The 24,668-nt window shown below is 33.7% G+C and overlaps 1 protein-coding gene across 3 annotated transcripts in view; it reads left to right on the top strand.

The window, feature by feature from the left end:
* The window catches only part of Arap2 (ArfGAP with RhoGAP domain, ankyrin repeat and PH domain 2), a 177,754-nt gene that overhangs the window by 17,845 nt on the left and 135,241 nt on the right, over positions 1 to 24,668 (top strand). For all 3 annotated transcript variants that reach the window (XM_004867672.4, XM_087187437.1, XM_004867671.4), the window contains exons 3-6: positions 11,624 to 11,679; positions 12,682 to 12,758; positions 13,475 to 13,566; positions 15,102 to 15,455. In XM_004867672.4, the coding sequence (XP_004867729.1) occupies positions 11,624 to 11,679; positions 12,682 to 12,758; positions 13,475 to 13,566; positions 15,102 to 15,455 (579 nt within the window). The remainder of the gene's footprint in view (positions 1 to 11,623; positions 11,680 to 12,681; positions 12,759 to 13,474; positions 13,567 to 15,101; positions 15,456 to 24,668) is intronic.

Raw genomic sequence — 24,668 nt, 5'->3', positions numbered from 1 at the left:
TTCTCTCAGTCATTATTTGTGTTGTACCTTATTTTCCCAGTGTGTTTCTAGCTTATAAGCGCCTGGGACTTCTGAGCTCGCTCCCATTTAATTTGGGGAACATCTCTTCCATTAATTCTGTCTGGATGTTCCTTTCCACATCTTCCCTCCATGTCTGGTATTGTGGCATTTCATGACTGCAGTCATCATGTTTGAGTTGAGTTGTTCTGCAGGGAACATGTTTTCAGTGTTTCTATTTTTGCAAGCTGGGCACGATGCTTGGCAATATATATTTGGTGCAAGTCATTGTGCTAAATGGGAAGGATGTAAATCAGAATGGAAGTGCTTGCAGTCTAATGTAGAAGACAGATGTAAGAAGATGGTATGAGACAATAGAAAAGCAGAACTCTGGAACCCCAAGGAGGGGCTGGTCCTGCCAGTAATGGTAGGTCCCTAATAGCCTGACATAGCTGAGCAGTGTGAGAGATGATGATTTACAGTAGAAAGAGAGCACCGTCATCCATTTCTCAAAGTTAAACCCAAAATAGCTGTGGTTTTCTTCAGGATTGGGGATAGGTATTAGTTTTTCCACTAAAAGCTAACACTTATCTTTCTGTTAGGAGGTATGAGGCTATTCACGTTTGATGGTTACCACAGTACTGTACAGACTTCCTGTACAGGGTGCAAGTTGACATTTCTGCATCATTCTCTTTAGCCTGCATCTCTGGCCACTGATGGTCTCGCCCTTAGTTAGGAACCTTTGGTGATTGAAGTGCAAGTTGTGTTTGCCAGAGAGTAGGTAGCAGTTTACCATTTGCAAGAGAAAACATGGCAATTTAGGGGTTTGTTAAAGTTTAAGTATCTGTTAGAACATAAACTCTGAGGACAGAGACCTTAATGAATTTCTCTTTATGTTGACATCTCTAATCTCAATGGCAAAGTCTAGTATTTACTAAGAATCAGTAGTATTAGTGCCATTTATTAAATTTTCGGCACTAGGGCACTAGTTTGTTTTATAATTTTGGGTGGGCTATCTAATCCTCAAAGGAGCCATATAAAGTAGGTAATGTTTACACTATTTTATTCATCACTTAAGTCTTAGGCTAATTGGGATTTCATTCTACTACATTTGACTCTAGAATCTACTTTCTTAACCACTTATTTAATAAGTATTTTTAAAAAGTTGAGTGCATATCAAATAATTGGATTATTTCTTAGGATTATAGGTTATTAATGTTGTGCAGCCTTTTAGCTTTAAAATCTGCTTCTCTCAGGAGGCTGAGGCAGGAGGAATGTGAGTTTGAGGCCAGTCTGAGCTACATGGTAAGTTCAAGGCCAAGCTGGATTACTAACTTTCCAGATGTGAGAAGGGTATACTGTGAGGCAGTATGTGCTATTTGTCATGAATTTAGAGAGGATCTTTTGGTGCTCAATTTGTTGCATAAATGGGAGTTGCAAAACGACACCTCCATCCTCTGAGGGTTCTGTCGAGGTCTGAGGATTAAATTGATATGATAGATTAACAGGAAGAAAGTGTACACATTATTATGATGAGTTAATACAAGTTTTACCTGGAACTAGAATCCCCATAAGGTGATGAAGATCTACAGAAACAAGAGTCTAACACTTACATAATTAATTGGACAAAGAGTAGCAAGTTGTGAAAAAGTAAATTATGCGTGTTTGGGGAGGCAGGAGTTAACAGGTAAATTATTCTGGGAGACTGAGGCAGAAGGTTCATACGTTTGAGCTCAGCCTAGGCAATTTAGCAATTTAGGGAGACCCTAAATTTTAGCAAAAAGGCTGGGGATGTAGCTCAGTGCAGATGGCCTTGTTTCAGTCTCCGGTACCACTCACACACATATATGTACAAGTTATTTTAACAAGGTCTGTACAGATTTCTTTCTTTCTTTCTTTCTTTCTTTTTTTTTTTTTTTTTTTTTTGGTACTGGGAATTGAACTCCGGTCCTTGTGCTTGCAGAGCAGGCAGCAGAACCACGGAGCTAAATACCCGGCCCTTGTACAGATTTCTGAAGCTCTCTCCCATTTCCACTCTGTTCTTGCAGATAGGTTGTTATTGCATTCATATAGGATTTTCATTTGCTTTTGAAGAACAAGACAATGGTCAGGGTAATGTTTTTGCACCTGCTGTTTCTCAATATTTGAACAGAATGCCTTTAATTTAAAATAGTTAATATGACAGAATAGTATGTTTTAAAATCATTCAGTTGTAAATATAAGCTTTGCATCATATGAAAGATTATTATGACTCAGTTTTTGAAAATTAGAATTGAAGTAACATTAAAATTAGTAGTAAATGATGTAGTACTAGCTTATTGCAAAACTGTTTTCATGTGATTTTTAGGCTAGATTTAACCTTTTTTTCTTTGATTATGGTAGTAAATAAAGACTATGCTCATTTGATAATCAGATCATAAAATGAGCAAGTAAATTAAAATATTTTGGATGTCACTATTTTTTTTTGTGGTCCTGCTTTGTATTGCAAATAACAATTGCATGATTTTAAAGTTACAACTTTTTAAATAGAACTATGGATTATAGAATCTGAGTTTTTCCTTAAATAATGACTTCTACAAATGATATTTCGTGGATTTCTTCGTATATCAAGTAATATTTTTTGTGGACAATGATTTTAACATAATTATTTATTAAACAACTTATAAAGCTGTTTAAATGAATAGGAAGTTGGAAGTGTTTTCCTCATATGAGGGCTCTCCCTAGTTAGTCATAGATCTTTCCTTCCACCTTCTTTCTAATTTGTATGGCCTATAGCCTGCCAGCCTTTCTTATAATTTATCTGACAGAACTGACATTCTAGGTCACTGATGGCGAACCTTTTAGAGACGAGTGCCAAACTACAACCCAGAGCCCACTTATTTATCACAAAGTGTCAACACTGCAATCAAACCTGAATATTGAGGTTTTAGTTTAGAAAAAAACAACCCCATGTTAACATCTTCTTTCTTAAAAGAGCACAATAACATGCATGCCATAGGTTCATTAATCTTGCTTGGGATATTACTTGGGATGTCTGTAATCTTGCTTGGGTGCTCTTGATTTCTTTCCTGCTCTGTGGAGAGCTGGACTTGTCAGGGTATGGGGCCAATGAACCTCAGGGTGCTTTATTTAACTCCTGTCTCTTGAGGGCCAGGTCAGAACCAGGCCAGGCTTGAGGCCTCAGCAGCTGCTGCTGCTGGTGCTGCTTTCTTTCTTCTTTCTTTGTTCCCTCTTTCTTCCTTCTACTTCTTCTTTTCCCTCTCCCTCTCCCTGCCCCCCCCCCCCCCCCGGCCCTTTGAAGCTGTCCGAGCAGAGAGCAATTCCAGGTAGCATTTGCTGTCATGGCCATGCGGTGTGATCCTTCTCAGGAGCATCCTGATACAGCAAATAACCAGTATCTTAAAGTCTCTAATGATGATACCTTTCTTCTCTGGCTCCACAGTTTAATGGTTTTTTTCATTCATGCAACCATTTTATACTTGGCACAGGTTGCGAAGGCTTTTCTTTTAAATGTAGTGCCTCTGAATGTTTGCAGGAGGGGGAAAATAAAGAATTAGAAGTTATGGGAGGGGAATGGTATGCACAGCTGGGCTTTGATGGAAGTTTATCTTATAAAAGGGATGAACTATAAACATTTCATTTCCAACCTTCCTTGAATTTCTTATAAAAAATAAAAAAATCTTCATTTTTTTTCTCTCTGGAGGTACATAGACATTAGAAATGGAAACATTATTTTATAGACTTTAATGTCAAAACTATATTTAAGCAGAATAGTGTAAAGAACAGTAGCACGCAAATGTTTGCTATACTGAATACAAAAAATAAACTTACGTCTTTTTTATCTTGAAGAAGAAAATTTCACAGTTCATATTATAGAAGAAAAATGCTTAGCAACCCTAAAATTCAGGTTTTTTTCTTAGCTAGCTCTATGAAAAAAACAGGTGAATTATTTCAATATTTGCAAAATTATTATTAGCACCTAAATAATTAAAATTTAATCTGTAGGGTATGTATCTAGCTGCTTGATACACTTTACAGGGTCAAAAAATTCATTCATTTATACTTTGTTTTTCATAAGTGAAAAAGTAGAAATTGCAACTTTTACTAATATATAAAATATTTAATGATAGTATTACAGATTTATTCCTTCTGTAATGATCAGTTATTCTTAAGGTCATTTTGGAGGACTCTCACAGATTACCTGTGCAATTGTGAATTTCACATTATTGGTCTATGCTCTAGTTAACCCACTCTAAGCTTTTTGAATTCAGATTTGTGCATTAAGTGGCTATTATAAAAACCTAAGAGGCTCAGGGTAGTTTTAAACTTTTACCTAGGGGATTATTCTAGTTCTTCTGAGATGAATATGACAGTGACTTATAGTCTATTAACAATTGTGATAAATGCATCTTTTAAACATTCTGTAATGGGATGATTTATAGATATGGTGTGTTATTGACTATTTGGGTTGTAATGGATTATTATTTTTTTAATTATAATGCTATCATTTAATGTTGTTTTCTCACTTGCACCCTTTATAAGTTTACATTTATTTTATTTCTTGTTGACTGCCTTGGCTCAATAGGCTAAATGTAGCTCCTAAAGGAAGTTTTTTGACATTTGTCTTTATGCCACTACCTTTCTTGGCAATTTTAGAACACCTGAAGGTGTGTTGAACATTCACTTTGAAAAAAAAGTCATTACATCCCCTTCTTTTTTATTTGAGTTCTTTACATACACTATTAGAATAGGACCTCATTTAACCTGAATTACTACTGTATCTCCAAGTAGAGACACATTGGGATTAAGCCTTCAGCATATGGATTTTGAGGGCACGCAGTTCTGTTGATAATTTTCTTGCAGAGAGATTGCATATTGAAGGAATAGGGCTTAAGTATTTTCAAAGGCCTTTTACAACCACATTTCTTTCCACAGGCAAAGGCCCTTTATAAGCTATCTCAATATCTGAAGATTCTATATTTTAGAGAAAAAAAAGTTGATTTAGGGAATCAAAAACAATGAAGCTAAAGTGAGGAAAATATTTGCCAAATTAATATGACTCAGAATTATTGACATTTTTATTAGGCTTCATTTTTAGATTTTATAATTATTTGGGTTTTTAAATCTTGTATTTGAGCATACATTTAAATTTATTAAGAGCAAGCTTTATTTTTGAATTTTCTTTTTTTAAAAAATTTGCAAATCAAGGGCCAGGGATTTAGCTCAGTGGTTTCATCGCCTGCTGCACAAGCACAAGGACCTGAGTTCGATCCCCGGTACCAAAAAAAAAAAAAAAATTACAAATGAAGCTCTGACGTACTTTTATTTTCCCAGCCCATTTGCTTGTTGGACAGTTTCTGAGCCTGTCACCAGTGACTCACATACTCTGTTTATGGTGTTTGGAAAATTTCTTCAAGTATTAAGAATTTCTTCAAGTATTTTCTTCAAGAAAATTTCTTCAAGTATTGGGAGGGTGAAAGGAGATGATACGGAGATGAAGAGAGGAGTAAGCTGCACTCTCTCAGTTTTTGCTGGTAAACTTACTAACTGGCTTAACTGGTCAGGAACTCTAGAATGAGTCAGCTTTAAGAAATGATTTGAGGGCCAGGGATTTAGCTCAGTGGCGCCGCGCCTGCCTTGCAAGTGCAAGGTCCTGAGTTCAATTCCCGGTACCAAAAAAAAAAAAAAAAAGAAAACAAAAAAAAGAAATGATTTGATAACCACAGCAAGAATATTTAGACAGAATTATTCATGATTTGGAAAATAGCAGACATACTGAAAGGTATGTAAAATAATGACAATTATCATACAACAGGTAGATTAATTAAAATATGAATATCTTGTCATAGTAAAGCCAGACTTTATTGGTTGAGAAATAATAAATTCAGCTAACTTTCTTGACTCTTCCCTCCACTCCTAGAAGTAGCCAATATTCTGAAATTAATGTTTATCCTACCTCTATGTACTTTTATACTTTTATTGCAGATGAAATAGCATTGTTGTAGATGTTTTTAATTTCTGAAAATGGTATTTATTCTTTTACACTTTATTCTTTTTCACTTAATACTGTTGAGATTTCTCCATGTGGATGCATGCATTTTGTGCAGTAACTACTACATAATATTTTATTAAAATAAAAGTTCTGCAGTTTATTCCCTTATTATTGAAACCTTTTCATTATTGCAAATGAAGAGTGTTCATTTTCAGGAATATAAGAAGCAAATTCATAAATTACTAAGACATGGGAAGATATGTGTAGGTTATGTGCAAATACCACACCATGTAGTATAAGAGACTTGATATTCCTTGGGGCTCTGGAACTAATCTACCAAAAGACACTCAAGGAAGACTGTATAAACGTATACTGTGTGCATATGTAAAATTCGGAGACCTGTGTTTTGTATATTGTAAGTGCTCAGTTAGAATTAAAAAGATTTATTATAAGTGCAAGTTACCGAAAATGTAGTAAATTTGATAACTACTCCCTTCAAGGGTTCAAATTACTGTATTACAAAATATCAACATAGTACTTGTTAATATACAAATATAAGAATATAATTGCAGCCTTATAAAAATATCAAGAATCTGGAGATAATGAACAGATAAATGGTGAATTATTTTGTAACCTTTTGTTTAAAATGTGCCCTTCCCTTTTATCTGAGGTCTATCTTGACTTTAAATGGCCATTTAAAAAATTTATATAATTTTTTTGCTTTTAAATAGTTTTACCTGTTAAGTACATATTCCACATAGTATAGTTTGGCTGTTTTGGTAACATAAAAAATGTAATTATACTAGTATTCTTTTAGTTCATCTCATTTGCTTTGACACTTTCATGTTGTTGCCTATAGTTTGTTATTTTTGCAGTTATATTTTATTGTATAAAAATACCAGGGTATCTATTCTTACTGTTGGTTGATAATTCCTATTTCCAATATTGTTTATTATTTTACATGTACATTTATTTATTTATATATATATTTATAGACATGAAATAAACTATTTAGATATAATTTACAGTAATAAAATAGATTGAATTTAAATATTTAATTGTTGGGTTTTGACAAATACGTATACTCACATAACCACTACCAAAGTCAAGGTATAGAGAACATTCCCATCAGTCACCACTCCAAACAAATTTTCTTGTGACCTTTTGCAGTAAATTTCCCTAATGCTTGAACCAAGCAATCATTGAACTCACTATAAATTATTTTTGCCTATTCTGTAAGTTATTACAAATGGAATCTGGTAGCAGTCATTTATAGTAGACATCTTTTCTAACATGATTTTGAAAGGAACTCATGGTTTTGAATGTTAATTGTTTTTTGGTTTTTTTTTGTACCAGAGATCAAATGTTAATTGTTTTTTTAATTGTTGAATAGTGGTGGTTTTTTGTGAAGCTCCTATGTCTTGTTTATCCATTTACTTTTTGACATACATTTGGGCAGCTATTTTTGTACAAACATATCTGGCATGTATATACCAAAAAGTTAGATTGTCATAGAAGTTATGTATCTTTTACTTTTGTATATAGTGCAGACTGGTTCTTATAAAGCAGTTGTACTAATTTAACACCAGCAGTGCATGTATATTTCTCTTGTTTCATACACTGAACAGCATTTGATTATTTAAAGATTGTAGCCATGTAGGTACATTATGTAATGGTATTTCATTGTGGTTTTAATTTGTATTTTTTAATGACTAATGTAATTGAATATCTTTTAATGTGTAGTTTGGCCACTGGTCATGTTTTCATCTTCGTTAGTATGATGCCTTTTCAAATCTTTCACCATTTGGTTTCTTTTTGGTGGTGGTTTTGAATTCCATTTTTTGTCTTTGATTATGATTTTTAAGTTATTTATACACTGTAAATTTGAACCTTTGACCAGTAAGTCTTCTTCCTGGCTTTACATTGCTGTGTTCCTTAGTGGTGAGTTTTTAATCAATAAAAGTTCTTAATTTTAATAATTTAGTCAAATTTACTATTTTTTTTTGCTAAGGTTAAAACTGTTTTAGCCTTTAGAGTCATGAAAATATATCTTCTAGCTTTTTTGATTGGCTGTTTACATTGGGTTTTATAATCTGTGTTGTGTTGATTTCTGTGTATGGTGAGGTAGAAGTAAAATTTCGTTTTCTTCCATATAGACATACAAGTGATACATTAGAAAGACCATAGTTTACTCATTGCTATAGAGTGACATTTTTTCTTAAGTGACAACTGAATGTCTTTATGAGCTCTTTATTTTACTTCAGTAGTCTATTATCTATTCTTTAATCAGTAATATAATAATCTTAACTACTATAGCTTTATAATAAATCCTAATATCTTATAGAGTACATCTTCCACTGTTTTCTACAAATGTCTTTGTTAACCTTGGTCCTTTGTTTCTCATATGTATTTTAGAATCAACTTGTTAGATTACACACATATGCATGCATGCACACTCTTTAATTATTTGGCTTGGGATTGCAGTACATCTTAGAGATTTATATAGGGAGTTTTGTCACTTTTGTATTATTCAGACTTTGGCATAGTCCTCTATTTAATTAGAATTTCTGTTCCAGTAATATTTTGTAGTTTTCTAGGTGAGCTCTTGCAATTTTTTTCTTAGATTTATTCCTTCTGGTAATATTTTGATGCTTTAATATATGACATCACTTCTAAGGTTTTATTTTCTTTCTTTATATTTAGAAATGGAGTTGATATTTTATATGTTAACCCTATGAGCAGTAAATGTTATATTCATTTTAAGTGATTTGAAGTTTAACATATATTCAATAAACTATAAATTTTAAAATGTATCTTCATAAGTTATAAAAGATGTATAAGCCCATAAAATTTGTCACAATCAAGAAATGGCAATTCCACAACATCTGAGAGTTTCATAGTGTCTTTAATATCCATCCTTTTCACATGCTTCTAAAAAATGATATAGGATGTGGCTTCTTTTCAACGTGATGATTTTGAAATTCACTCATATTTTTATGTGTATTGTTAATTTGCTTTTTTAAAGTAGTTTTTTGTTTGTTTTTAGAACTGGGTAGTTTTTGCTACATGTAGACTGTCCACTTCATCACATTGATTTATATGTCTGTCCTTTTATCAGTAATAAACTGATTTGATTACTGTAGTTGTAAACTAAATATTGAATTTATGTCTGTGTTCAAGTTTTTTTGTTCTCTTCAAAGTTGTTTTGACTGTTCTAGTTATTTGTATTTGAATGTTAAGTTTGGAGTCACTTTGTTAATTTCTGTTTAAAAAGACTACTGGAATATGTTTAGAATTGTGTACAATCTATATATATAAGTATGTTGAGAATGGGTATCTTGGCAATATTGACCTTTCCAGTCCATTAACATTATATATCGATTCATTATTTAAGATTTAATTTTTCTTAGTAATTCCTTATAGTTTTAAGGGTGTAGATCTTCAACATATTTTAATGAACTTATCAATTATATTTAATGCTTTGTATGCCATTTTGAATAAAATTATATTTTGAAATTATTTTTTCCAGTTGCTTATTGCTTCTAGAATAGAAATATCGAGTTTATTTGTATTTCCCCTTTATCCTGGGACCTTGATAGATTTACTAATTAGTTTGAGAAGCATTTTGGTAGATTCTTAAGTTTTTGGTTTTTTTTCCTTACAAGTTGCCTTGTCTTTTCAAGGTACATCCTTTTCAGTCTGCAGGCCTTTTATATCATTTACTTATTGCCTTATGCTGGGACCTCTGAAATCATGTGAACACAAATGGTGAAAGCAGGTTTCTTTGCCTTGCTCTCAATCTTAGGGGAAACCACTTAGTATTTAAATATTAGGTATGATGAAGGTCTCTCATGATTGCCCTTTATTAGTTAAAGAAATTTCTTTCTCTTCTTAGTTTGTTAAGAATCTTTATCCTGAATGGATGTTGAAGATGTTGAAGTTTGTTAGTTTTTTTCTGAATCCACTGTCATGAACATATTGTTTTGTTGTTGTTATTTTTCAGTACTAGGGATTAGCTGTAGGGCCTTTGCACAGAGCTACATCCCCAGCCCTCTTCTTTTATTATTATTTTGAAACAAAGTCTCTCCATGTTGCTAAACTGCCCAGACTGAGCTTTGAATTTGTCATACTCCTGCCTCAGCCTCCCAGAGTGCAGGGATTGCAGGCATGTGCCACCATGCCCAGCTATACACAGGTTATTTTTATCCTTCATGTTGACAATATGATGACTTACATTAATTTTTCCATTGTTAAGGTAACATTGCTTTCTTATGGTAAATCTGTTGTAGTTACATTATCCTTTTGTAACTTTATTTGCTAATATGTTTATCATGAACATTTATCCACAGTTATGTTTTTGCCTCATTTGGTTATTAGTGATATTGGCCTTATAGAAGTTAATTAGGAAATGTGTCTTCCATCCTACTTCCCACAAAACTTTGCATAGGCTAGATGTTTCTCCTTTTTAAATTATTGCTCGGGATTCACCAGCGAATTATTTATACCTGGAGCTTTTTATGAGTAGGTGATTAATTAGAAAATTCAGTTTCTCTAAGAGAAACATGGCTAATAAGATTTTCTGTTTAATATTGTCACATTTGATTGAGTCTCAAAGATTTATTTGTTCATGTCATCCAATTTTTTTTTGTAATTTTTGGGGGGGTTTTTGGTACCGGGGATCGAACTTGGGTCCTTGCGCTTGCGCAGCAGGCGTCGAAACCACTGAGCTAAATCCCTGGCCCCATGTCATCCAATTTTTGTTTTCACTCTCTTGACCAAGTTTTTCTTACTAATTGATTATCATTTCTCTACCGCGGGTCCATTATTTCCCATTTTAGGATTTGAAGTGATGTCCTCTCTTTTGTTTCTGATACTTGTGATTTTTATCTTGTCTTTTAATTTTCTTTACTGAAGTTAGCCAATTTTATTGATCTTTTGAGCAGCAGGCTTTTGGTTATAATGAGTTTTATGTTTTGTCCATATTTTATTTTATTGATTTCTACTCTTGTTATTTTTCAGAATCTTATTACTTGGAGAGATAGAAATATACCTAAGAGAAGTTAGGGATGTTCTGATCTTTCACCTTAGATAGAAGAAAAATAGAACTGATATATTAGTAGGTATTCCTTACTGTCTGCCCCTACAGTGTTTACCTTTGTCATTGCTATTATAGTTATACTCTTATTAATTTCCTGTAATGTCTTTCACCCAAGACTGTAACATCTTTGAAAGAAGATAGTGGATGTATTTTCAAATTATGTTCACAGAACCAGATGTATTTTTGAAGCTAATGAAAAAAACCATAGAAATATATGGCAAGGTAGTTAATAAATTTGTTCCTCTTAGAGGCATGGGTAACAGTTTTGAAATTATGTGCATACTAATATTGGACAGATACATTCATCTACTTTTGTAAATTACAGATATGAGAAGCAAATACTTACAAATTCCAGTGAAATCTCTTCCTTGAAGGCTGTATGGAAAAACACATTGGTGGAATTTGGCCATTCTGTTTATTTCAAATCAGACTTATTTTTGAATATTGGTATCCCTTCTTACAAGAATGTATCTCTAGAATACATCCTTTACTTAAATAATAAATAATAACTCATAACTTTTCCCCTTTACTTTAAGCTACTTCCATGAGAGAACTGTTACTACCTCAACTGGAAAATCTGTGACACTGCCAAGTGAGTCTGTGTGTTGAGTTTCTGTGAATTAGTTAGCTGTCATTTGATAGTCTTAAAAGTATTTTAAAACTGGGATTGAAAAGGCAGCCCACCATTGCTATAGGAAAGGATGGGAATAATATTCTGCGGTGTTCATAGTACTCAGATACTTTTAAAGACAAGTGAATAAAGGACAGTACTATATGCTAAAAACTCTTGAAATTTGCTTCTGCTTATGTACAAAAAATTTTAATACAGCTCCATTTGTCATTAGCCACAGTGGAAGGCATTTATCTAAATTAAATGCTTTCTGGTGGTCTGAGTTACAGGGCAAAGATAATCTGGGAAGTGGTTTTGCCATGGTAACAGGAAAAGGTTGACATTGTTGCTCTGGTAAATAGATCTGGGAGAGGTTTTTCTTTCTTTTTGAAGATTCTGCTTATGCAAGTTCAGGAACATTCTTCTTGACAATTGGAGTGATAGGTTAGCTGTTATGTTACTGAACTGTTTATAACTGTTCATTGAACATTATCATAGAATTAAGATCCTTTTAGACTATTTTTGTATTTAGAAATTACCACTACAGGGCCAGGGATTTAGCTCAGTGGTTCCGCCACCTGCCTTGCAAGTGCAAGGTCCTGAGGGGCCTGAGTTCAATCCCTGGTACCAAAAAAGAAAGAAATTACCACTACAAATGACACCATGGCAATTTCTGTTCTGTACAGGCAAAGTTGGTTATATTAATGTGAATCTTAAAGGTTAGCAGGGATACATATGTGTGACAGGTTACAACTTAATAATGTGTCGTGGTTATGAAGTGAGTGGGTTAAAGTGAATTGTGTTAAGAATACCATGAGTTGAGGAACTTTAGGGGCTAAGAATTATGAGCATTTTTGACTCTCACAAAATAAATCTTAAGTTGTTAGTTGCTATAAAAAATTGAAAACATGCCTTCGTTTTTTTTTTTTTGAACAATTTCATATTATTCCTTTTTCCATTCTCATCCCGTAATTCCCTCAAAAGATTCAAACGAGGAGAATTCATCTTCCATCTTTCCTTATGGAGAGACCTTTCTCTTCCAGAGACTAGAAAATTCCAAGGTTAGTCTCATATATTTTTTTTCTGTAATCAGTTATTACTGCTGCCTATATATACCTTTTCATTTTGCTACAACCTGTTTGAAGAATGCATTACATCAAAAAAGGAAATTTCCAGACAATAAAATTTCTGTTCAGTAAAACTATGGTAAACCTGTATCTTTCGATTTCTATCTTAAAAACATATTTTCATTTTGAGTTTAGGAATAAAGGATATTGGGTTTTTAAAATTTGCTAAAAGATAGAACTGCCTTACAAAAAAAAGTAAAAAGAAACCTCATACTCTCAGATTTTGCTTTGATTTATATCCAAATGCATTTGTCTTAAGTTTGCAGACATCTGATTGTTTATATATTTTAATTATTCAGTTTATCACTTAGGCTTTATTTGCCAATGCTTGTACCCTTTTCTGTTTTATTTCTTGGTCTTGTTAAAATATAAAAAGTATAGCAGAGGAACAGAAGTACACAAATTTTGTTATTAGTTAACATTTTATTCTAAATTGATTAGCTAGTGATTGAAATAAAAATGAAAAATGTATCAGAAGTTATTAATCTAAGTTATTTTTTACTCAAAAATCAATCACGCAGTTAGTCGTTTATTTAATTAAATTCAGATATGTATTAGGGAATATTGTAAAGTGTTGCTCTTCCAAAAAAAAATCCCCAAACCATAAAGCAAAAAATAAGTGTGTGTATATGTATATATTTATTTTATAGAAGAGGTCCATAAAGAATGAATTTTGGACCCATGAAGAACAACTCAAAGGGGAAGCAAGTACTTCAATGAACTCTTTTTCAATCAAATCAAGGTATGAAGTCCTGACTGATGATGATGAATTTTTTTAGAATTAATATAATATTGTATTTCTGAGGAAATAGTTTATATAGGTAATTCATAGCTTTCCTTTCTAAATGTCTCCATGACACAACCCACTTTAATAGCTAAATTATAGTCTGTAAATTGAATGTGTAGAGATATTCTGTAGTAGATTTTTTTTGTCCTATCCTGACAACAACCATTTGCCCCTGCCCAAAGTGATAGATATGTAGTCACTGTGATTACACTTTAAAGATGGGAAGTTAGGTTATTATAATAGAGAGAAGGGGACAGAGTTAACACTGAGTTGTGAAATTTTCCAAATGTAGTATGACCTTTCTATTAGTGTTTCATCATTTGCAAGAAGATTGATAATTACCCAGTTACTTGAGTCACACAAGAAGTTACACAGTAATTATAAGGCACTCACTTAAATTTTTTTATCTCTTTTAATTTTATTTGAATTTGACATACTGGATCATTATTTAATGATTCTTTCCTTTTTTTGGTACTGGGGATCGAACTCGGAATCCTGCACTTGCGAGGCAGGCGGAGGAACACTGAGCTAAATCCCCTACCCGATTGTTTTATTTTCTATTTAGCTTTCATTTATCAGGAGTAAAACTGTTGTGGGTTTCTTTAAGTTAACCCCTATGTTCCCTGGACATTTAATATGAATCTATATAAAGCAAAATGTGGAAGGATTAGGCTAAAATATCTTTTAAGGAAGTAATAGTTTTTAGAACACTATCCATAAATATGTAATCTTGCCCCCTAGCTATATATATTTCATTGATTAGCAGAATGTCCTTCCAGTGAATTTTATTTTACATAAATAGCTAAGAGAATCTGTTGTGTCATTCCTTAAATGTATAGGAATGTGCTTAGCTATTGTGAATGTGTTCTAGTAATACAGTATTTTTCCTTATGCAGCTTTTACCTTCAAAATTTACAATTGCTTTTTTGTGGTAGTAGGGTGGTGCAGTGTTTGTTCTCATTAGGGTTGCAACATAATCATGAAGCTCTGACTAGTCAGAAGTACTTTGTATTTTATTACATTATGGTAGAACATGTGGTCCTTGCACTAAAGCTAAGTAGAAAGGCTATAACAAGTTGGAAATAAGATCTCTAAACAGATGGAGTTAGTGATTCATGATGTTTCCCAGAGAGTAGAGGTTGTACTGACCACTTAATTCTATGGTTGTTGAGGTTTAAATTGAGATGCAAAGAATATGGCCACCTGTATTCTATCCATCTTATATCCAACTTTCTAAAACAAAAGGAATCAGATAACATTATACATGAGAAAGTATTTCTAGTAGTGTTTAAATATTTCTTTTGATAATAAAAGTTTTCAACTTCATTTTTCTGAAAAAGCTTTGTAAATTATCAGATGGAGTAACTGAATTTGAAGATTTTCCTGGCCTTAAATTTCACTGATTTGTTGTTTATAAGTTAAAAAAATTAACTGATAGGTTAAATCACATATCGCACTTCAAAATTTTAATACTATTTCTTTCCACTTAGCATATATGATAATAGAAAAGAGAAAATAAGTGAAGACAAATTAGAGGACATTTGGATACCTCGAGAAGACAAAAACAATCTCTTACAAGACTCTGCTTCTGAATCAGAATACTCAACAGTAGAAGAATGCTTTCAGAGTTTAAGAAGAAAAAATTTAAAAGCACCTAAATCTAGAACTCAAAAAGCATTAAATTTGGACCCTGTTAATAGGCACAGTTATCCTTTAAGTTCAACAAGTGGGAATGCGGACTCATCAGCTGTTTCCTCAAATGCCATCTCTCCTTATGCCTGTTTTTATGGATCTTCTACAGTAAAGGTTAAATCAGGATGGTTGGACAAGCTCTCTCCTCAAGGGTATGTATGTATTCATTTATTCATTTGTTTTATTTCATAAGTAGCATGTGCTGATAATTCAAGTTTATTCATTTCTAAACTGGCGTGGTCTTCCTACTCTTCTCTGTACTCTCCATAACTCATACAGTTGTTTGGGATTTGCAGTGTACTTTTACAGATGTACTCTTGAGACATTAGGGGTCAGTGCAGTGCAGCCTGGCGTCAAGGTTCTGAATAACAATTTGGAGCCTAAGGTCACACCCACACACCTAGATGCTTAATGTTAGTTTCTCACTCCACATCAAAATACACTCTCCTATGTCCCACTTTGTAGCAAAGAAAAACAACACAGACTGAGTTAGTATTACTCGGCCCACACTGTTTGGATTTTGCTCATATCATAACAGTGTTCTGTTTGAGAATACAGGGCTTATTGTACTTAGGGAAAAGGACATCATTGTTAGATTTAAGTCTTCTCTGTTATTGATATATTGTTCTGATTCTTGTATGTTGCTCAGAAAATCAGAGTTGCACGAATATTACACTTTAAAACAGATATAGCATTTCAGATGTTTATAAAGAAACTTCTGTCTTATAAGCATTTTAGAATACTGAGCAATCTTTGGAGAGGATTTTTTTAAAAAAAATTAGAATTGTTTTCTGGCATCCTGATATTTGGTTTTTTTGGGGGGGAAATATTAATTTGAAATGTTTCTCATAAATTATTTAATTATTTTGGATTAAACCTCTTGTGTTTAGCTAATGCTGTGAGTTTCTGTAATATGCTGGCTTTCTGTACTGTTCTTCTGAAAATATACTTCATTTCTACACAGTCTTGGTTCGATTTAAAATAGTTTTACTAGGAAAAATAAGAATAAAAGAAGTTTGTGATGACTGGTAGGAACAGGAATTAATTTTCATTTTCTCTGTTTTGTTTTGGGATCAGGGATTGCATCCTAGGCCTTTGTACTAAGCTACATTTCCAGCTGTTTTTTTATTTCGAGACAAGGTCTTGCTAAATTGCCCCAGTCTTAAGAGCTCAAACTTGTGATCTCCCTGACTCAGCCTCCCAGAGTGCTGAGATTACAGGTGTGCACCTCTAAGCCCAGTTGGAATTACATTTCTTTAAAAAGCAAAAACAAGTCTAGACATGGTGCGTGCTTATAATCTCAGCACTTGGGAGACTGAGGCAGGAGGATCCTGAGGCCAGCCTAAGCTACATAGCAAGTTTAAGGCTACTCTTTACTACGTAGTGAGACCTTTTCTCAAAAACAAAGCAGCTGGCATATCCTGGGTGGTCTTTGGTGGTGTGTTGTACTTAACGGGTTGTTACGTAGAGAGACATTGATGTGGCTTGACCAGTTTTGGCCACCTTTGGAACAATTAGATATTTTTCTTCTCTTTTTATCAGAATTTGATTATCTACCTTTTCTTTCTGAACCTGCCTTATGTTAGATGATAGAAGGTCTTTAAATTTATATTTTTTTATGTTTTAAGGGAAGACATTGATGATTTTTAGCTTAAAAATTTTCTCTTGGGTAGAAGTATGAATGTAGATAGCCTAGTAACAAAGGATTTTTTTCTACCAAAACTTTGAAGACACTTTTACATGACTGTATTGCTGTGACTTAAAGAAACACACGTAGCTGGCCATAAAGTATGTATTTATTAGATTCTAAGTCAAATATGAGATTTGTTCTTTCCCATTGGACTCAATAGGGTATTTTAGGGGTGTGTAAAATGCTCCTTAATTAGACAAAGTGATGCCTGTCCATTCCTTGTTCAGAAGCTTTAACTCCTCATCACAAGAGTGGTGCAGGGATTCCAGACTGAGATGGCATGTGAATTCCATACAATAGGTACCATCAGAGATTTTCTGTAAAGGGTCAAATAGTGAATATTTAAACCTTCATAATGCTTTCTTATGCAACTGTTCAGTGTAGCCAAAATATATAAACCAATGGATGATGCAGTGTTCCAATAAAACTTTATTTATAAACTATGTGGTGGGCCAGATTTGGCCCATGGCCCATAAAAGCATAAACCAGATTATACAGTTGGCTAAAATCTCATAACTGGTGTACTCCATTTCCTGTGCTCCCTTGATAGAAAAATACAATCCGATCACAAAATAGAGAAATTACTTTCTATTATTTCCTTAAATATGAAAGTAATAAAAACAAGGATCCTATTTGGGGACCTCTGCTCTTTCTCTTCTTTTTACCTGAAATTCTCCCAGAAAGTATGGTTTGGACCTCATCTTTCTCAAGTTCTTGCTTTATTTTTAAGCAGAAAAAAATTTAACATTGCAACTGTCCTTGTTCCCTCTTACCCTTTGATTCCTTTATTTTCTTCATGAAGCCTCGTATGCTGGAAGATATTTATTTATTTTATGTAAGCTCATAGGGACAGTTGTCTACATTGCTTTTTTTTTTTTTTCTTTTATTGGTATATTTTAGGTATACAACACAATTACATTTCTCATTGGGAATTGTACCTTTACATAATGCATCTGGTTCTTATTTTTTCCCCATTCCTAGCCCTCCCTTCACGCTCTCCACCCTTCCCTATTTACAAAGACTTTATTTCCATTTTTTCCATTTCTCATCATTTTGCCTTTCCCTTCTTTCCTTTCCCCTGCCTCTCCCACTACCCCTACCCCTTTGGACCTTTTCTTCCTATTTTGCATTATCGATTATTCATTCTAATCATTGGTACATTTTAGGTACACAATATAATGACATTCATCATTGGAAGTTTGCACCTTTACATAGTCTCTCTTGGTTCTTATTTTTCACCCTTGCCCAGCCCTCCCTTCAACCCCTCCATCCCTCCCATTGCTTTTGCTTACTATGATATCATTAGCAGAAAATTGCCTAGCATAGGGTAGGTGGTTAGTATGTTATTGAGAGAGTCACTAAAAGTAGTTATCATGGATGTTATTTTTTTTATTTTGATTTTTCTAAAAGCAATATTTCAGAGTTCAGAACTGCTGAACTCAATACTGTAATTTTTTTTTTTTGGTACTGGGGATTGAACTCAGGACCTTGTGCTTTCGAGGCAGGTGCCAGAACCGCTGAGCTAAATCCGTGGCCCTCAATACTGTATTAATGGATGAAAATCTGCAGATGCCATTTAGAGCACTGGTAACAGAGCAGTGAACTCTTGATAATTTTTCATAATTATGTTTGTCCCTTAAAGACATGTACATGAATTATTAGAATACAGTTTTTTTAAAAAGCTACACATTAATATAAACCACCAGTGTTTGAAACTGTTCTCGGTCATGACAGTAAACAACATAATCATGTGCATAATATGCACTTATTTTAACAGGGTTAACATGGTTGAGTGCCTCTTTGCTTTTGAAATGGAAATGCCAGTTCTGAATTTATGCAGTTTTAAACTTACCCACAATTTAGTTAAGAATAATTGTGTAACATCATTCAACAAAAGAAATATTAAAACATTTCCAGTGAAGCTTAAAATATAAAAACATTTAAATATTTGAATAACCTAGTTATAATATAGCCTAAGACTATTTGCTTCAAAAAGTCATATGAAAGAAGCGTAATAAAGGGTTGAAATTGAGTGTTACCAGTGTGAAACAGGCCAAAGCATATGAAAACTTAACAAATGGTACTTGTTTTTAAAAATGTTTCCCTTGGTCTTGAGGGTAAAAAAATATTCCTACTCTTCTTTAATTAATAAGGTCAAGCTATAATTAATAAGCTCAAGCTTTTCAAATCTGTGTAGATGCAAATATTAAAGACTATTATAATTTATTTTGGCATTTCCCAAATATGTAACTTGGAGAAAGAATCCTGAGATTTCCTATAGAGAAAAGAGATCATTGTAGAATGTGCTGCACCACTTCTAGGAGATAGGCAGCTTGAAATCTCCAAGATTGTTTGCATCAAGGATATCCTTATGACTTTTATAGTGATTGATTGATTGATTTAAGTAACCAACCAGGGACAAAACTAATATGAGAACTTGAGCCTAGGACTGCAGGAGCTGAACCTGTGAGATAGATTAGTTTAGCAATCTGAGGTATACAGAGATGAGCAAGATGTGTTCCTTGCCTTTTTGAGCTTTCATTTAGGGCAGAAAATAAAGATATATGTATTTATATATAATGTATCGTATATAAAGCCAAATTCAAAGTAGAATAGTTGGTACAGAAAGAGTTACAGGGTACAATCTTGAAGAGACAGAAGGTTGAGAAAGCATTTCTTCAGAAACCTTCAAGAGGTTGAGTTAGCTACCGAATTGGCCTTTGAAATATGGATAAAAATTTAACTGGCACTTTCAGGTGAAATGATTTTCTAACTAGAAGGAATGAAAAGGCCCTGAGGTAGGTGATGTCAGGAGATACTGAAGTGTGAGACTGAGAACAGGGGTTAAAGCCAAACTGGATGTTGGAATTATTTTATTGAAGATGAAAAGTTAACTTCTGGAAGAGAGAAACTGCCAGGCTCAAGTTGGACAGGGAGCTAAGGAGAATGAAAAGGCCAGTGATCAAACTGCCGAAAAGGTGAGAACTTAACCAATAACTGGGTGCCAGACCATCTACAGTCCAGTAGCCCTGGGTGGGAATTTAGAGTGTGTAATATTTGTCCTTAAGTCAGGGACTGGTTTCCCAGCCAGTTCCCCAACTCTAAGACTGCTTTAGGGGAGTGAGTTGCCACGCTGGCAGAAGTGCTCCTACCTCAGATCTCCTGGCAGTGCTGTCCTGTGGGGAGACTTTCCTGTGGAAATTGACGAGTCCTCCTCTGACTGAGGTGTTGCATATCATTCGCCTTGTTGAACTTAAAATTGAATCTTAAATCCCTGATAAAAAGTGTCACGTTTTAAATACCACATTGCTTATCTGGTGTGAGAAACCGAAAGTGGAAATAAGGCCCAAAATGTATAATGGATGTTGGGAAATGAGAAGAGATACTCAAATGAGAAGAACAAGGGAGTGGTGAGGGGGAAAGGAAAGAAGGGACAAGGAAATAAAAAGAGAATAGAAGGTAAAAATGTAAACAAAGCTTTTGTAAATAAGGAGGGGAAGAGGGGTTGAAGGGCTAGAGGGATGAGAAAAAAAGAAACAAGATCTATCATGTACAGGTGCAGATTCCCTATGATGAATGTTATCATTGTGTATATCTAAAATGTACCAGTAAATGCTTTACTTAAAAAAAAAGGTATCTTTTTATACTAGCAAATTTCTTGGCCATTTCTGAAATTACTTATCCCTTGTGAAAAGATTATGCTGAGGAAATAAAAAGCTTCAGTACTGTATCTGCAATCTGAGGGAAAAAAAATGTCTTATACTCCATGGATAATTCCTTTCAGTCTGGCTGCAGAAAAATATAAATAAGAGTATTGGAATTAGATAGACTGAAATTAAAGTTGTCAAGGTGTCATTCATTTGCTGTGTGGTTCAAACTTGTGTGACTCTCAGTACCTTCATTTCCCAAGTAAAAGTTTAAGGCCCAGAGCAGGACTTACCTCTGTGGTATCATTTGGAAAAGTAGGCCACTGTGGGTCTGACTTCTAGTTGGTGCTCAGTAACCTCAGTTTCTCTTCAGAACACCATTTCATTGCAGGGGATGTTTGATAGTGTGACTGAAAGTGAGCCTTAGTCAATTGTAAATTTGACATAAATAAATCACCTGTTTACCTTGAACTTTTAAAATGCAGTATTTTTTGTTGACATAAAAACACATAGTTTAAGTGATACAAAGTTCTACATGATGTGTTAAAAAAGGGGCAACATTTCTTTCCCTCTAAACGCTTCCCAAGAGATCGCCACTTTTCATTTTCTCATTTATTTGTATCATTACTTAAATTTTTATTTATTTGTTTATTTTTTGGTACTGTGGATTGGAAATAAGACCTGATGTATACTAAGCAAGTACTCTACCATTGAGCCATATACCCCCAGCATATTTGTAATTGAGAGCCCACAGTATTAAAATGTACACATTAATAGAGGAAGGAGATGCTTCAGTACATGAATACATGTGTACCTATGTCTAAACCAGGCTAAACATTTCCTATCAACTTTTGTAGTAGTTTTTTTGGCATGTTTTTAGTGTATGTCTTAACAATATTTTATTCTGAGTATTAACTTTGCAGCAGTAGCAATTAATTATTGGTGTACCACCATGGAAGGTTATGTTTATTCATTTTCACCATTGTTCTCTCCTTCCCTTCTAGCACAGAAACAGTTCTTACCTGTCACCCTTTTACTATAGATATAGGCAATGTGTAGATTAGATATGTAATTTAATTTTATGCTCTCATAAATGCTATTCATGTTGGAGCTATGCACAATTAATTTTTCTTTCATTTACTCACCTCTTAACATTCTGAGGATCTTAATATTTTCTGAAGCTTTCTTTTGCTGTAGAATAAGTTACATTTAATCTTTGAGGGGAAGTAGGGAGTCTTTCCCCATTTTTTTTTACTATGAGTTTTTTTTCCTCCAATGTTTTGTTAATCTTAGGAGGTTCACTTTGAAGTGAAATGCCACAGGGCTGATTGGAAGCATTTGAGGTCCTCCTGGGTCTTGCTACCTGTAAGATGTAAGATGGTCATGATCTTTCTAACATGCTTTCTTGGGGACTTTTCATGCTTCTGTCTTTAAAATGAGAACATCCTGAGGGTTGTAAGCCTAGTAACCAGCTTTTCGGGAATTTGGTAGTTAAGAAATATTTAACTATTTTAGTTAAGAAATAGACTGAATGTCAATGTTTATGGGATAAACTACCTTTATTTGATTCTGTTGGGTTTTTTTTTTAACTGTTCCCTACTTTTAGCCATGCCTCAGTCTCCCAGTCTAGAGATCTCTTGATCTCCAGTGAATAAAATTCTACTCCACTATTGAGGAGGGGAGCACTTTTTCATCAGTGAGAAGTAATGGAGGATTCTGGGGCTGAATGGGGGTAAAATTTACATCTTAAACCGCCTTTCAGTACATTCTCTGTTCTCAGCACTCTGCCTGCACCTTCATAGTCACTTCTGTAGTTACCACCCTGGATATATTGCAACACCCTCACTCGATGCCTGAAACCGCACATAGTATATTCTCAGGGTAAAATCAATGAATGAATCAATCAATTAATCAATCAACTAATTTATGTTTTTCTTTCTACATATACATACCTATGATGACGCATGATTAAAACTAGGCACAGGAAGATATTAACAATTATCTAATAATAGAGTAGAATAATTTTAATAATATAAACATTATTTAACATCTATGAACTGTTTATTTCTACAATTTTCCATTTGACGTTTTTGAACCATAGTTGTTTGTGGGTAACTAAAACCACAGAAAGCTAAACAAAGTTAAATGGGGACTATTGTACTTGGTGCTTTTATTTCCTGAGATTTACTGAGGGTCTGTTGAGGTAAATTGGTTTGGTTTTCCTTTTAATTTGATCTAATTCTGGCCTACCAGTTAGGGTTTTGAAGTCTTCAGTCAGTTCCTATCCCTCCTTCTGCTTTCCTGATGTGTAATTATTGTTACTGTCATCTCTTCTGGTCAGTATCAGTTTGAAGGTATTTATTTAGTTTTACTTACTCTCTAATCCTTTGATGGCTTTTAGGGAGGTTTGGGGAGGAGTAGAAATAAATGTAAGATGTAATTGATCATCTTAAATGGAAGTTGGTTTGTGTTGGTTGTTTTACAGCAAGATTCCGTAAAATATGAGACACAGATATTTTAGTATGGGTTTTCAAATATGTCAAATAATAACTAAGCTCTTTAAAATATTTTAAAACTTGATAGTCGCACATTAAAACTCAGGCTTCAGGCCCCGGGGATTTAGCTCAGTGGTGCCGCCACCTGCCTCGCAAGTGCAATGTCCTGAGTTCGATCCCTGGTACCAAAAAAAAAAAGAATTAAAAAAAGAACTGAACTCAGGCTTCACGTGAAATCCTGTCCTTTGTAAAAATATGAATGAATCTGAAACATACTTTGTTAAGTGACATAAGCCAGCACAGATGCACTCTCATAGATGGCATCTAAGAAAGTTGTGATCATGAGAGTTGAGAGTATAACGGTGGGTAATAGAGCCTGGGGAGTGGGATGAGGTTGGTAAAGGGGTCCAGTGATACAGTTAGATGGGGGAAATAACTTCTGGAGTCCTATGGCACAGCAGGGTGAATATAATTAACAACAGTGTACTCTATATCTCAAAATAGAAGAAACGAATGTGAATTATTGTGAAGAAATTTTAAAAGTTTAAGAGATGAATATACTAATTACCCTGAGTTAATTATTAGACAATATATTCATGAATGAAAACATCACATTGTAAATATGTGCAAATACCTGGGTGTAGTGGTGCATGCCTGTAATCCCAGCACTTGGGAGGCTGAGGCAGGAGGATCACTGAAAGTTCTAGGTCAACATGAACTGCCTAGTGAGACCCTGTCTCAAAAATGTAAAGTGTGCCAATTGAAAGAAAATAAGTGTCTAAAGTAATATGTGCCAATTGAAAGAAAAAATTTAAAAGTATATAAATAAAATTTAGGCTGTATCATTGACTTCCAAAATCCTTTTAGCCCTGGGAATTTTATGTCACATACCTTCTCCCTTCATTTACAGGATTAGGAACAGCAGAGATGTGATTGAAGAGAATTTTTGTTTTGTTTTGTGTTGGTTTTGTTGCCCAATTCATTTGGTTTATATACTCTTGGAAACTATTACTTTGGCTTACTTAAAGTGAGGAAATAAACTTTAAGTTAGAAAAGTGCTGACCTTTTATAGATATTGGCATATTTCCTTGCATCTGTTTCTATATAAAATACTTCATTATTAATACTGCATCATTTAAAAGCCTCATACTTAAAAGAGTAATTAAGTGAAATAAAAATAGAATAAAGGAGTAATTAGGTAAATAAATAAAAATCTATAATTTCAGAGCCTATAGTAATTCTAAAAATTGGGACTAATTAGAATCAGAACAGATGATTAAAACATGCTATTATTCTTTAGAATTATATAAGTAAGTCAGATGAATCTGGAATGTTATATTTTTCTTCAAGATTATTTAGAACAATTGAGAATGATGATGGTGATGATATACAGGCTGTGATTGATAAAAGTCATGTATTTATCATAGTGCCTTTGGGGTTTGTTTTAATTGTGGGATTTTTAAAGGTGATGATTTGATAATTTGTGACTTCTTAAATTAATATCATTATTTTGCATGCTGTTAGATTTTGAAT

This window comes from Heterocephalus glaber, unplaced genomic scaffold (genome assembly GCF_053883595.1).
Source record: "Heterocephalus glaber isolate CG9 unplaced genomic scaffold, H.glaber_assembly_v1.0 deba00001509, whole genome shotgun sequence".
NCBI classification, from domain to species: domain Eukaryota; kingdom Metazoa; phylum Chordata; class Mammalia; order Rodentia; family Bathyergidae; genus Heterocephalus; species Heterocephalus glaber.
The sequence above is the reverse complement of the archived record's forward strand: the minus strand, read 5'-3'. Positions and strand labels throughout refer to the sequence as shown.